This window comes from Idiotropiscis lumnitzeri, chromosome 7 (assembly GCF_059441095.1).
Source record: "Idiotropiscis lumnitzeri isolate Australia: NSW breed Sydney's pygmy pipehorse chromosome 7, RoL_Ilum_1.0, whole genome shotgun sequence".
NCBI lineage: Eukaryota > Metazoa > Chordata > Actinopteri > Syngnathiformes > Syngnathidae > Idiotropiscis > Idiotropiscis lumnitzeri.
The window spans coordinates 8482565-8494694 of NC_142397.1; the positions used below are offsets into that span (position 1 = coordinate 8482565).

Here is a 12130-nt window from a genome sequence, read left to right on the forward strand (position 1 = left end):
GAGCCGTGTGGGAGTGAGAACAGCAGTTTAATACCAAATCTCCATTGGTCATCATAAACAGCTGCCATAATTAAAAACGTGGATCCAAACCAAACGTCTTGCATGACAAGCGGTGCATAAATTTCATTTTGCACCCAAATGAGGTCATCCCCAAATTAGTATTAGTAAGAATTGAGCAGAATATAATGACTCCATCCAAGTTTTTAATAGTCTGTGGACATTTTGACCTGCAGAGTGGATAATCCCACTTTAAGGGTACAAAGCTGCTAATTATACATCGAAAAATATTTATCTTGATCAACCACTAAAATGAGCGGCAGTTCTGTCCAAGTTTCCTACCTTGTCATTTGGTTTCTGTTTAGGAGTTGGAAGAACAGAGCGAGGAGTTGGCTTCTTCGGTTGTTTTGGGTCAACTAAGAAAAAAAGAAAAAAAAAACATGGGTGTAAAAAGTCATTTAAATTTAACATGGCTTCACCACGGTCCTGTGGTCATTATTGTTTTTCTGGTCTCAAGAGTCAAGAAACAAAAAAAACACTATTTTACACATTCGCCGCCTCGCTGATGTGATCACTGCGGCGGCATTGTGTGAAAATAAAAAAAAGCCAAAAGGTATCAGTCTTACTTGTATCCAACGCTGCTGCTGTTGATAGCTGCTCAGTTTTCCTCTTGGGCTCACTTAATAAAATCTTGGGTGAGGCGTCTTTCCTTGTGGGCGCCTGACCGCTCGGTGGCCCCTGCAGCTGTTGAGGATGAGATGGCATAGACGGGGAAGGGGCGGGGGAATTCTGGGCCGAGGACGAGGAGGAGGAAGATGACGAGGATGATGAGGATGACGAGCTGGATGAGGAAGGTGACGAGGAAGAGGAGGAGGAAGACGATTCCGGCTGCTGCGTTTTTTGGCCCTTCTTGGTAGGGATGCTGCCCGAGACAGATGGCTGCTTGGAGTCAGGAGATGGGGCCTGGGCTGTGACTGTGCTGGTGGTTTGTGGCGATTCATCCGGGGAAGGAGAGCATGACGGCGCTGGAGAGGATGGTTGCGGTGATGACTCCTGTTTTGACTTCTCCTCGTCTGGGTTGGGTGGAGGAATTTCACTCTTTTTGTTGGGAGGTTCCTCCTTTGGCGGTGCAGTTGCAGCCTTGGCGCCAGATTCCAAGTTGTGTCCTTTAGCTGGATTGAGACCCTCCTTCTTCTCTGCGAACCTGTTCCTCTTCTTGTCCTTCTTACCTTTGCCCTGCTTCTGAAGAAAAAGTTTGGAGGGCATCCACTGCAAGTTCTGACACTTCCTCATCCTATAGACGGGGACAGAAAATGACTCTTTTCGTTTCTAATATATTGCATTGTTTGATGATTTGTGATACAGTAAGGATTCTTTAGTACGGAATCATATTTGCATTGTCCAATCTTTCGGTGTAAAAGAATTTCCTTATGTGGGAAATGACCACGGTAAAAGTCCTGCATGAACGTGCAAGTACATTAACAAAATAGATCTTTTTTTTTTTTTTTAGCTTTTTCTTCCACTCACTCTCTCTCTCTAACGTTACCTTTCCTCCCTCACCACACAAGACGGCATCGCTGAGCTGATGTGCAACAAACTTCGGACGCTTCGAAGTCCTCTCTGCCCATAGATGGCACTATATTGAGCTAGCCTTCTCTCTGATTAGCGGTCCAGTTAACGGGAAGTTTTTAGCACGACAACAGTTAAAGCATTCCAGGACTTCCAGGATTTATTTAATTCTGTCTATTTTGGTTTGTAATATGGGTTTTATTCTGTTAGTGTCTAAAAATTATTATTATTATTTTTGTCATGCCATGTTCAGAAAGGTTCATGTTTCTAAACAATATTCAATCAAAATAAAACATTTTCACTGCAATTATCAAATATCAGTACTCAGTTTTGAAAAAGTGACTCAATAAATAATGATATTCTAAGACTTACTTGCAGCACTGCTTTTTGATGTTCCGCCCCCCAAACTTGGGTTTATCAAGACAGTTGGTACAGACCCCACAATCTTCAGGAACCTGGCAACCTGAACACTGGCCGCAGCGTCGTGACCGCCGACCCTTTTTGGGAGGAGCTTCCTGAACAGCCTTTTGCCGTGTCTCCCGTGGCTTTATGGGTGGGGATTGAGGCTCCGCCTCCTCTGAGCCTGCTACGGATGACTTGTCTGAAGACAAAGACAGGAAAATGATACATCTTCAAAAGAGCCACAATTCTCCGCTTGGTGCACATCAAATAACTGACACACTACGACGCTAAATGACGTATCGTGGAGGCCACGTGAACTCTTTTCTCTCACCATCATTCCCCATGGAAGACAGGATCTTCTCCCTCTCCTCCCAGGGCAAGGCACTAAGTGTGGGCATGTCATCAGGGAACACTGCACGATTCCGACCAAGAGCCACAGCGGCGCGACGGCAAACATGTTTGATGCGTGGACTGTGTACGGAGGTCTCCGAAGAGTCACTCTCTTGACTCTGCGCCCAACAACAAAACAAGTGGAACAGATTGTTATACTCTTTTGATACAGACATCCGTCGGTTCCCGTTGGAAAGGAAGAATACAGCAAATGAAAACTCAAGGTTCGCTCTCGATTACGGCCCAAGCTTCCTATGAGCGCAATGTCCAACGTATCAACAGATTAGCTGGAGAAGAACCGAGGGAAGGTCTCTTCAAAGGACTGTTTTCAAAATCAGAGGCGATGCTGCTGTGTGCATAATGTATGAAGCTAACAGAATTCCCCTCAAGCAACACCCTCTGTGGGACTTTCCTGCTATCGGGTTTCACTAGTAGTACACATGCAGATTTCTATTTATATACTGAAATGAAAAAAAAATATATAATCAACCTCAAAATGATCTTTACACTATTATTTTCTATGCGCCTCCACTAGTCTTCACGCGGCATTCTGATTAATATTGTGGAAGATGAGATAAGCATAAAAATACCTGCGTTTTAAGCCATAACAGGGGGCGGCCATTTTGTCACTAGCAGTCAACTGAAAATGACATCAGAGTTACACAGGGTTCAGGTAACAAGCAATTTGATTTATCGCGCTAATCCATGATTGGTCGTTGCCTGAGCCGCTGAGCAACTATGACGTCTTTTCCAGTCAACAGAAAGTGGCAAAATGGCCGCCCCTTTGAGCTGGACATGAACGAGTGGATTTTTACTGCTTAACTCGTACTCCAAAAACATAATATTAATCAGAATGCCGTGTTTGGAAAAGACAATTTGTGGGTTGACTTCCCCTTCAAAAAAAAAAAAAAACACTTGATTATAGCTTATGCATTTAGGTGATAACTGACCTGGACCTTGGTTTGGTCGGCGGGCTTTAACTTGTTCTTTTTTATCTCAAAGAGCTGGGCTTTGGCCTTTCTTAGTAGTCCAACCACCCGTTTGTCGGCTGCAGGTTGTTTTTCCGCTTGCTCCAACACTGATCCAAGCGAGGAGACCGGGAGATGCTGTTTGCTTGGCTGACCTGTAAGGCTCGCCCCCTGCTGGCTGGGAGGACTTTGAGTCTCTTCCTCCTTTTCGCCGTCCTCCACGTCTGCTCCCTTCTCACTGGGTCTCCCTTTCTTAGGCAAACGTTCCTTCGCAATGGAATTGGGAGCAGGGGCATGGAGACCACGTATCTCTGTGGGTGGAGTGTCTGTTACCGCATCAACTGACATTGATTTTCTTCTCCCGGGAGCCTTTTTTGGAGCAAGAGATAAAAGAGCGTCTTCGGAGTCCCGCCCATCTATAAAGAGGCTGGCGGGCACAATAGGGGAGTCATCTGGATTGGTAACCTTACTCCTTTTCTCCATATCCTTCCTCCCTTCCTTCTTATTTTCCTTCTCTCTGTGTTTCTCAGCATCCCTTTCTTTTTCCTTGGGAGCAGGCTCCTGGGGAGCTGACATGCTTTTGTCTTTACCTCCTTTTCCAGCTCCTCGTCCTGTGTCCTGATCACTGGCAGGAAAGAGGGGGAAAAGTGGCGAAGCGGCGGATGATGTCGTTGATAAAGGAGTTGGCGGGTTTGCAGCTTGCCCTCTCCTGCTGTCAGGGATCCCCTGTGAGGTCAAACCCATGGAAACGGAGAAATTGCCAAAAGGACCAGGAGTTAAGGCACTAGTAGCTAGTGGAGTGGCGGAGGCCCCCGGCAAGGAGCTGGGGTTACTACTGGAGACCGAGTCAGACAGCGCCGACTCGGAGGATCCTCTCCCCACAGACATCGGGCCCCCGACTTGACTGCTGCGCCTGGTCATTGAGTGGGAAGGAGACCGTGTTTGGCCACGTAATAGTCCCGATATCAGTCGTCGCCTACGCCGTGAGCTTCTGCTGGAGCTGGATGACTTCTGTTGGGGGGAAAGCGAGCCCGGGCTGCTGCCAGAGGACGAGTGCAGTGTTACCGACTCGAATATCCGATAATGGGCTTCACTGGCCGTAAAACGCGGGGCACGCAGCAGCGGGCTACGCTTCTGGAGAGGTGCGTCAAAGCGGGATGAGGAGGGATGCTGGTGGTGGCCGTGGGGGTGATGAGGGGCGAACAAGCGGGTCCCCGTTCCTGATCCGCCACCTGGTGCGGAGAAGGCAACCGGAGCAGCCCCGCCTACTCCGCTGACACCTTGAGGGATCAGGCCGACGTCCTGAGCAGTGAGAGGGGGAGGACGGAAGTTGTCAAAAATTGGTTTCCGAATGAGGCCCTCCTTGGCGTACTTGGCGGAGGAGAAGTATTGATATTCAGGGTGGGACAGGGACGTCCAGCGGAAGGTAGGCTCTCTCAGGATGGAGCGGCTCTTTTTGTCTGACATGTTGGATAGCACTGATGACCCAGACATGAATGGAGGGATGGGGTGTGGCAACCAGGGTGACTGTGAGTGGTGCTCACTAATAGCAGCTGTACTAGATGAGCCTGACTGTGGAGGCTGAGGTGGCGTGAGGAGAGGAGGAGGTGGCGGAGAAGAAGAAGAAGAGGCCGTGGATGACACTTGTTGTGAGTTTAGAAGTGCAGTGGAGGACATCAACACTCCAGTAGGTGGGCTGATGATTGGCTTTTTGGCGCTGGTGGCGAGCGTCTCCCTCGTAGACTGGCCTTGAGTCCCTCGGCTCACTCCCTGCCCTCTCCGGCCACGGCGACTCCTCTTGGATAGAACACGCTCCGGCTCCGAGGGGGGTGAGGGAGGCTGGGAGCTGTGTAGCAAGTTGGGCTCCCTCTCTCCCGGTGAGGATGGAGAGTGCTCCTCGGGCTCTGACAATGCTTGCGTTGCCTCGGAAGCTTGAGAGTCGCAGGAGGAGTCGTCCAAAGTGGGGCTGCTGGATCTGGAAGACTCTGCAGAGGAAAGCTGCGACGAATGCTGTGACACGGCACTTGATCCGCAAGAAGCCGCGCTACTGCTGAATCGCCCGTTGGCCGCATTGTCGGTATTGCTATTGAGCACGCTGTCAGTCGTTGATGGAGCGGCAGGCACCGGTGCTGGAGGTGGAGGCGGAGGGAGGGACTCCATGGGGGCGGTAGTACCGGTGCTGGTGGTGGCCGCTGTAGTGGAGGCCACCGCCGGCGAGGGGGAGGAAGAGATGGTGGGAGTTTGTTGGGTGGATGTGGAAACGGAGGAGCTTGGCGCCTCCAACCGTGCGATCTTCATATGAGGGTGAGGGGACAGGAAGTTGCCTTCGTCTTCAATGAAGCGCTTCGGGGTTTTTATGATGCGAAGGGAGACGGTGCTAACCACGGGCATGATGAACTGTCTGATGTTCTTGAGCTGCGTCTTCCGAATACCAGCCTCAAAAGCGCCTGTCCCTCCGGCCACAGCTTCCTTCTCCATTCGTTTCTGTGCTCCTTTCTTAGCACGCTGCAGAAGCTGCTTAGCGATGGTCGCATCAGGGCGTTTAGACGGCGGGACAATTCTGACGGGCTTCCTGTGTCGAGGACTTTTTCTGAGTCCCGCCACCCGGTCCGGCATGGAAGCAGATGGCGAGGGGGGAAGATTGGAAGGGTCCTGGTCTTCCCCGGTATTCACATGAGTCAGCATGGGCTGCTGTGGCTCTGTGCCTCTGTCCCCGCCCTTAAAGGCTTTGAGTTTTCCATCCCCACAGTCAGTGGTGGTGGACAGCTGAGCCGCCGCCGCCGCCTCAGCTTTGAGACGTTCTGCTGAGGGTGGGCGTCCACGCCTACGTCGAGGCACGCCGGGCAACGCCTTGAGCCGGGACTTAAATGATGTCAGTGAAGTTGCTTTCTTCAAGTTGGGTACTTTGGATTCACCCCGGCCACCTTGGGGTAGATTATGCGGTTGAGCAGAGCCCAATGGTGCTCTCTTTGCACCTTTTCTGTCTCGGTCCTCCTCGTTGTCCACGCTGGACTCAGACCCTGCCGGTCTACTGTCCTCGGTTGCCGCATGGCTGCCTGCACTCCAAGGTTTTTTGGAACTTGATGATTTGGGACGACCTCTTCGCTTTTCGCCAGTGCCAGGTGGCCTTCCAGGCAGCCTTTTCACCTTCTCAGATGGTCTTTCAGGACCTTCAGGTTTGGCCTGTGTGGTGGAGAGAAAGGAAGAGGGGGAAAGTCGACCCGCAGCAGCAGCTTTTTGGGCATTGAGGGCGCGCGACGGACGTCCTCTTGGCTTCTTCTCTTGTATGGGTGGGCCTGCAGATGAATCCAATGCACAATTTAAAGGGTAAAATGTTAGGCTTTATTACACAGATAGGCAATTCAATTATTGTACTTCATGCGTTTAAATAAACACAAGGCATGAAAATAGACTTCCTGCTAAAACATTAGGTCAACCAAAGTAAATGGAGGTCATTTTACTAAATTAATTCTGCATCTAAGAGAGAGATAGAACTGAGAATATTGACTGGCCGCCAAAAGATAATACGATCCCAGATAAGTCTGGCAAATTACAACATGGTCTAATAAGAGTTCTGAAAAAGACAAAATGCTAAATTGTGACCTCTTCCAAATCTGCCACACACCCCAAAACAGGTACGATGCTGTGTTTCTTGAACTTACACAGAACAACAGAAGTTATTTCCTTTGTAAACAAGAGTTTTTTGTCAGTTTATGATTTATTTTATGGGAATATCCATCACAAATAATCCAACCGTCTTTTAAATAGTCCTGTTTATAGATCAAAAGATCTACACAGGAAAGTCCACACAAACAATGGGGAAAGACAGAAAAGAGAGGTAAAAAAATAAATAAATAAAATAAAATAAAATACAATAAAAAGATCAAATAAAATAAAATAAAATAAAAGTGGTTTCAGTACCTGAAGTGGTTGTCGATGGACTTGGTATTCTTTTTTGCTCAGTGCTTGTTCCAAATCCTCCAAACACTTCTTCCTAAAAAGCAATACACAGAACAAAGGCCGTTAAACACTTTACGACCATTATGTCCAAATAGTTGGCATCCATCTGCGTACATATTTGTCAGATGTGCAACACTTGAGTCACTCTTGAGAAAGGCAAAGATCATTTAAGCCATTCAATGACAAACGGAATGTTCATGAAGATTTGAGGGCTTTGATACATTCACATTCCTGCGCGATAGTAAACAGAATCAATATGCGGTGGGTTGAATAAGCCACATGATACCATCATACGGGGCTTCAGAAAACTGAGGTGAGGACAAAAGTGACATTTTAAAGAGCAAACAATCAATGGATTGATTCATAAATGCACACGGCGAGGGGGCAAACCAAAGAGGATGAAGTGAATTGCAAACATTCAGATCGCACTCGGTGACTAACAGCAAGCTCCTTGAGCGGAAGCGATCTCGTGTTTAGGTGCTTGGTCAAAAGTCACAAGTCACCCCAGCGCAGTCAAACGTCTCAATCGTGACTCAAGTTTCAAACATGACTGAATAGGAGATGATTTAATGATTCCGAAGAGCTAACGTTATTAATATATAAGAGAGGCAGACAGGATGTGGATTTCTTGGAAAGGCAGAAAAGAAAATCAATGAAATAGGATAATTACTGACCACAAAATTGCTGAAGATAATGCTAATCCTCGATTCTAAAGACGTATTCATTTAAGAATTTATTTATTATAATTGTCGCTTTGGTTTGCCGTGCACCATACTGCAAGTGATTATTGATTATAATTGTGATGACCTTCCACCACATAAGGGTCAAATTATTCGGAACACATTTTAGCATCATGCATCGTTATTATGATGGGTGGTTTCTTACCGATACTAAACTAGCCCCGAAGCTGAATTAAAAAAAAATGGTGTATTGATAAACTCCACTCTTATGCTTCTGTTAACTCAAAGAAATGTTTGACAATATGAACATTATTTTGCACCTTCTACCTCTCTGGTCTTGTTTTTGACTATTTATTTATTTTTACAATAATGTCGTTGTAGATGGAAATACAAGGACATTTAAAAAAAATAAAAAAATTCTGTCTTGCCTGTCCTCTATAATGAATGGCCAAAAAAAAGGGGGTCAGAACACGTCATTGTTCCCCTTTTCAAGGTGACAATATGCACTAAAAGACAAGCTGAGATACCCACTATGTGCCTTTAACGTCTTCAACTGAAAGTGCGTGTGCGCTTAAGAGTTGAGGTGAGGATGTCTTTTTATCATATTTATTTATAGCAGTGACTGTGCAGGGATGCACTTGAGGTCTTGTTGGCCCAGTTTGCAAAGCAGCTGCTACGCAAAGTGCGGACTTGCACATGTAAACGACGACCAGGTAAAAGTAACGCAACATGAAATCACATGTTTGAAATGCAAAAATGTTGCACATTTAAGCAGCTTGTTGTAATTACTACGTTATTAAGCATTCCATCCTCTTTCCCTTTCCTCACAGTCATTCCAGTCAGAGCTTGGTGGGCGTCGTTGCAGCCGTTGAAGGAAAGGGGGGCGGGGTGCCAACAGACTCTGACTCGCTGCGAGGGTGTGAGTAGACCTTGATGACATCACACGGCGTGATGCTAGAGAGCAGCCGCACAAGGGCGAACGAAACGCCCGCCGCATGGAAATGCACGTGAGCTCACGGTTCAATCTGTCAGGTGCACGCTCCACCGTACGCACATTTTTCACCAGTAAGGTGGATGTAAACGAGCAAACGGTGGCGGTGAGTGCACGGGGGTGGGGAGCATGGACGGGGCAGGCGTAGTGAGGAATTCGGAAGGGGGAGGGAGGAAAACAAAACATGGGAACATCATCCGGGCTATTAACAACAACAGGGAGCGAAGGCGTCTCCTGGGAGGACGCGAGGGGTCAGCGGCCACGACATGCTCGTGCACACGCCTGCCAATCCCGAGTCTAAACAGGCCTCCCAGGCACAACAAGGCACCCTCGCTTCACGCCCACGGCCGTGTGATGAGCTCGACAGCAGGGGCATGTTCGAGGAGGTAACTGCAAGATGTAAACAAACACTGGAGTGTGAGGTACGCTCCATATGCCGCTTGATTTGGAGCAGCCATCATGTTGGTGCCTTTTTTTTTTTACAATAGATGAGGTCCTCAATGAGGGCTGAATGATTTTGAAGAAGAATTTGTGATTTTTTTCCCCCCTCAATATTGCGATTGTGATTTAATGTAATTATTTTTATTTGATTTTTATTTTTTCAAAGTCCTCTCCAATGCAGTTTTCGACAGACACACAATGAATGAATCTGCATTACAATAAACTATATCAGATTTCTTAATAGATTTGAACGATTATGGTAAATAATCTAACTGTAATTTGATTCCTAAAAAGGGAGTTTTTATTTCCAAGAAAATATTTTTCAACCTTGAATAATAAATAAACTGGAAGTACTGCAAGTTTTTTTTTTCCTTTTAGCCAAAGTGGACGGCGTCCCGGTGCTGGTCCATGCCCCGGTGGTTGGGGACCACTGATTTCCTCTTGAAAAAATGATCGTGAAATATCAATTTATCTCTGAACCAGCATCCAACCATGGATTGTGCTGGAAATTAAAAGTTCCACTTTCTAATCTCCTATAGGCCACAACATTGGGAAAATGTGGACGTGTGTAGTATTTTGGACCTTTGTGAAGGCACAGTAATTGATAGAGCTCTTGTTTTATACCGAGCAGAAGTACATAATGAAGCGACCAGTGAAGTGTAGAATTTGAGCTGATGTAAAAGAACTAAAAGCAAGAATGATCTGAGTTACTGCAGAAACGAAAGACGACAGGGGCTGTCCCTTAAAAGGCTCAAAATGAATGTGAATTACTTTTGCTGAGCTCATCTTTGTATCGATTTGAATAAGTAAAAACTTGAGGGACTTTTGCCATGATATGCATGTGAGAAACTGCATTTCCTTGCTGTGAACAATCAACAGAGAGAAAAAAAATGATTCCACTTTTAATCATCAAAGTTTCCAGTGATCAAGATTATTTCACTAAACAGTTTCACTTTTTGTCCCTGCTCAAGAAGCTTTTAAGTTTTCAATGCATGCAAAAGCATTAACTCCATTTTTTCTGCAGTGACATTTTGTAAATATACGATTGGGCTCAAAATTGCGTTTTCTGAAACATTCCGTAACCTGTTTACATGTTTAGTCCCGCATACAAGGCAATTGGAATATTAAGATTGAAACTGAGACACAGAGAGAACATCACTTTCTGCTTCTTACTTTCTGCCGTCAATAAAACACGTTATATTCATGTCACTCACCACACTAATAAATTTCCTCCTCGTTCCAAAAGTGGCATTCTGGGCTGGGTCAGAATTTTTGTTTGTGTATTTCCACAAGGCTGTGGCACAGAAACCAGACAACAATTATGTGACATATTTCTCACATGAGGTGACCAAATATGCTTTACCATTAAAATCAATGTTTTGAGCTTATTTACTTTAATTCCTTATGAATTCAAACCAGCCTGACGTTGTTGGTAGTAAAAGCTATCAAGTGGACATGACTTGGCGGAAACAGTTTGCTGGGCAATGAAAGCTGCGTCACCGCTGACATTCAACGTCTAAGTAACACTCCTGATCTGAGCAACAAAAATGGGTCCAGTAATGAGTAAGATGGGGACCGTGTGAGTAAGAAAAGGAAGATGGGAATGAGTCATCAAGAGGGTACGCATGATAAAGAACACATATTAGGTACATTGTACCTTGTCCTTTATCAGGCACCAAACACCACAAAATGCTGTGGAAGCAGCCCAATTTGCTATTAAGGACTAGCTCTGAAGATTAAAAACAAAGTTTAAATCTCATTCAAGACAATAAAAAGTCACGGCAGATTTCATTATTTCATACCACCAGGATTCCATTTTTAATCATTTATGCATAGAATTTTTTTTTTAATTTAGGATCACAATCTTGTAACGTTCTCAACGTGAACGAAAGCTACTTCCTCACTTTTCCCAAAAGTAGAATTTGTAAAACGTTTTTGTCAAATGCATTGCGGAAACTTGACATAGCTGACATGTGCTTCTTTCCACATTTAACTGAAATGGAGTCAACAGCGCCTCTGCTGGTGGCATTTAATTTCGCATCATAATATAAACAATGAGTTCCACATAATTTACATAATTCTTATCCGTCAATTAATTATGTATATTTGATCGCATCTCTAAACATTAACCATCAACTGAAGCATGTGTCCAAACTGTCAGATGTAGTGATGGGAAAATGAAGCTTCAAATTTGCTTCATGAAACAGTTGTTGTATTTTTGAGTCTTCTAGACGGCACTGTTGGTTTAAATAAAGGGTTTAAAAAAATGTCAAGTCAGCCCAATGTTGATCAGAGAGCGCCATCTACAGGAGTCCAAAAATACTACAACTGATTCATGAAACAGATTTGAAGCTTAATTTAACCATCACTAGTCAGATGCAAATCGACCATCAGGATATTTTTCACCACGCCCCCTTCCACCTCCGATAAAACTCTAGTGATGTTAGTTATATATTTTTTTACTGTTCAATCTGACCAGACAATTGCAAATGTTAAACATGTCCACTATTTACCATCGCAAATGTCTTCCAAACATGTGGCCCTCCACAGTTATTTTTTTTCTAAAAGTTGTTCGGCATTCTGCCTTCTACTCTCTTCTCGTTATGTATGGAACGACAAAATTTTACGTGCATACATTCCAGGAATCTTTCCTTTGACATTTACTGCAAATTGGTGATGAGCTCATACTTCTATATGTCGCATGGATGGCACATCCCCGTAGAGTGATTACA

At 45.4% G+C, this 12130-nt stretch overlaps 1 protein-coding gene across 5 annotated transcripts in view; it reads right to left on the reverse strand.

The window, feature by feature from the left end:
- kmt2a (lysine (K)-specific methyltransferase 2A) overlaps positions 1-12130 on the reverse strand; it is a 45928-nt gene that overhangs the window by 27656 nt on the left and 6142 nt on the right. For all 5 annotated transcript variants that reach the window (XM_088300092.1, XM_088300088.1, XM_088300090.1 and 2 more), the window contains exons 2-7: positions 7248-7320; positions 3309-6622; positions 2300-2477; positions 1939-2167; positions 624-1291; positions 340-413 (exon numbers count right to left, since the gene is read on the reverse strand). In XM_088300092.1, coding sequence (XP_088156218.1) covers positions 340-413; positions 624-1291; positions 1939-2167; positions 2300-2477; positions 3309-6622; positions 7248-7320 — 4536 coding nt within the window. The remainder of the gene's footprint in view (positions 1-339; positions 414-623; positions 1292-1938; positions 2168-2299; positions 2478-3308; positions 6623-7247; positions 7321-12130) is intronic.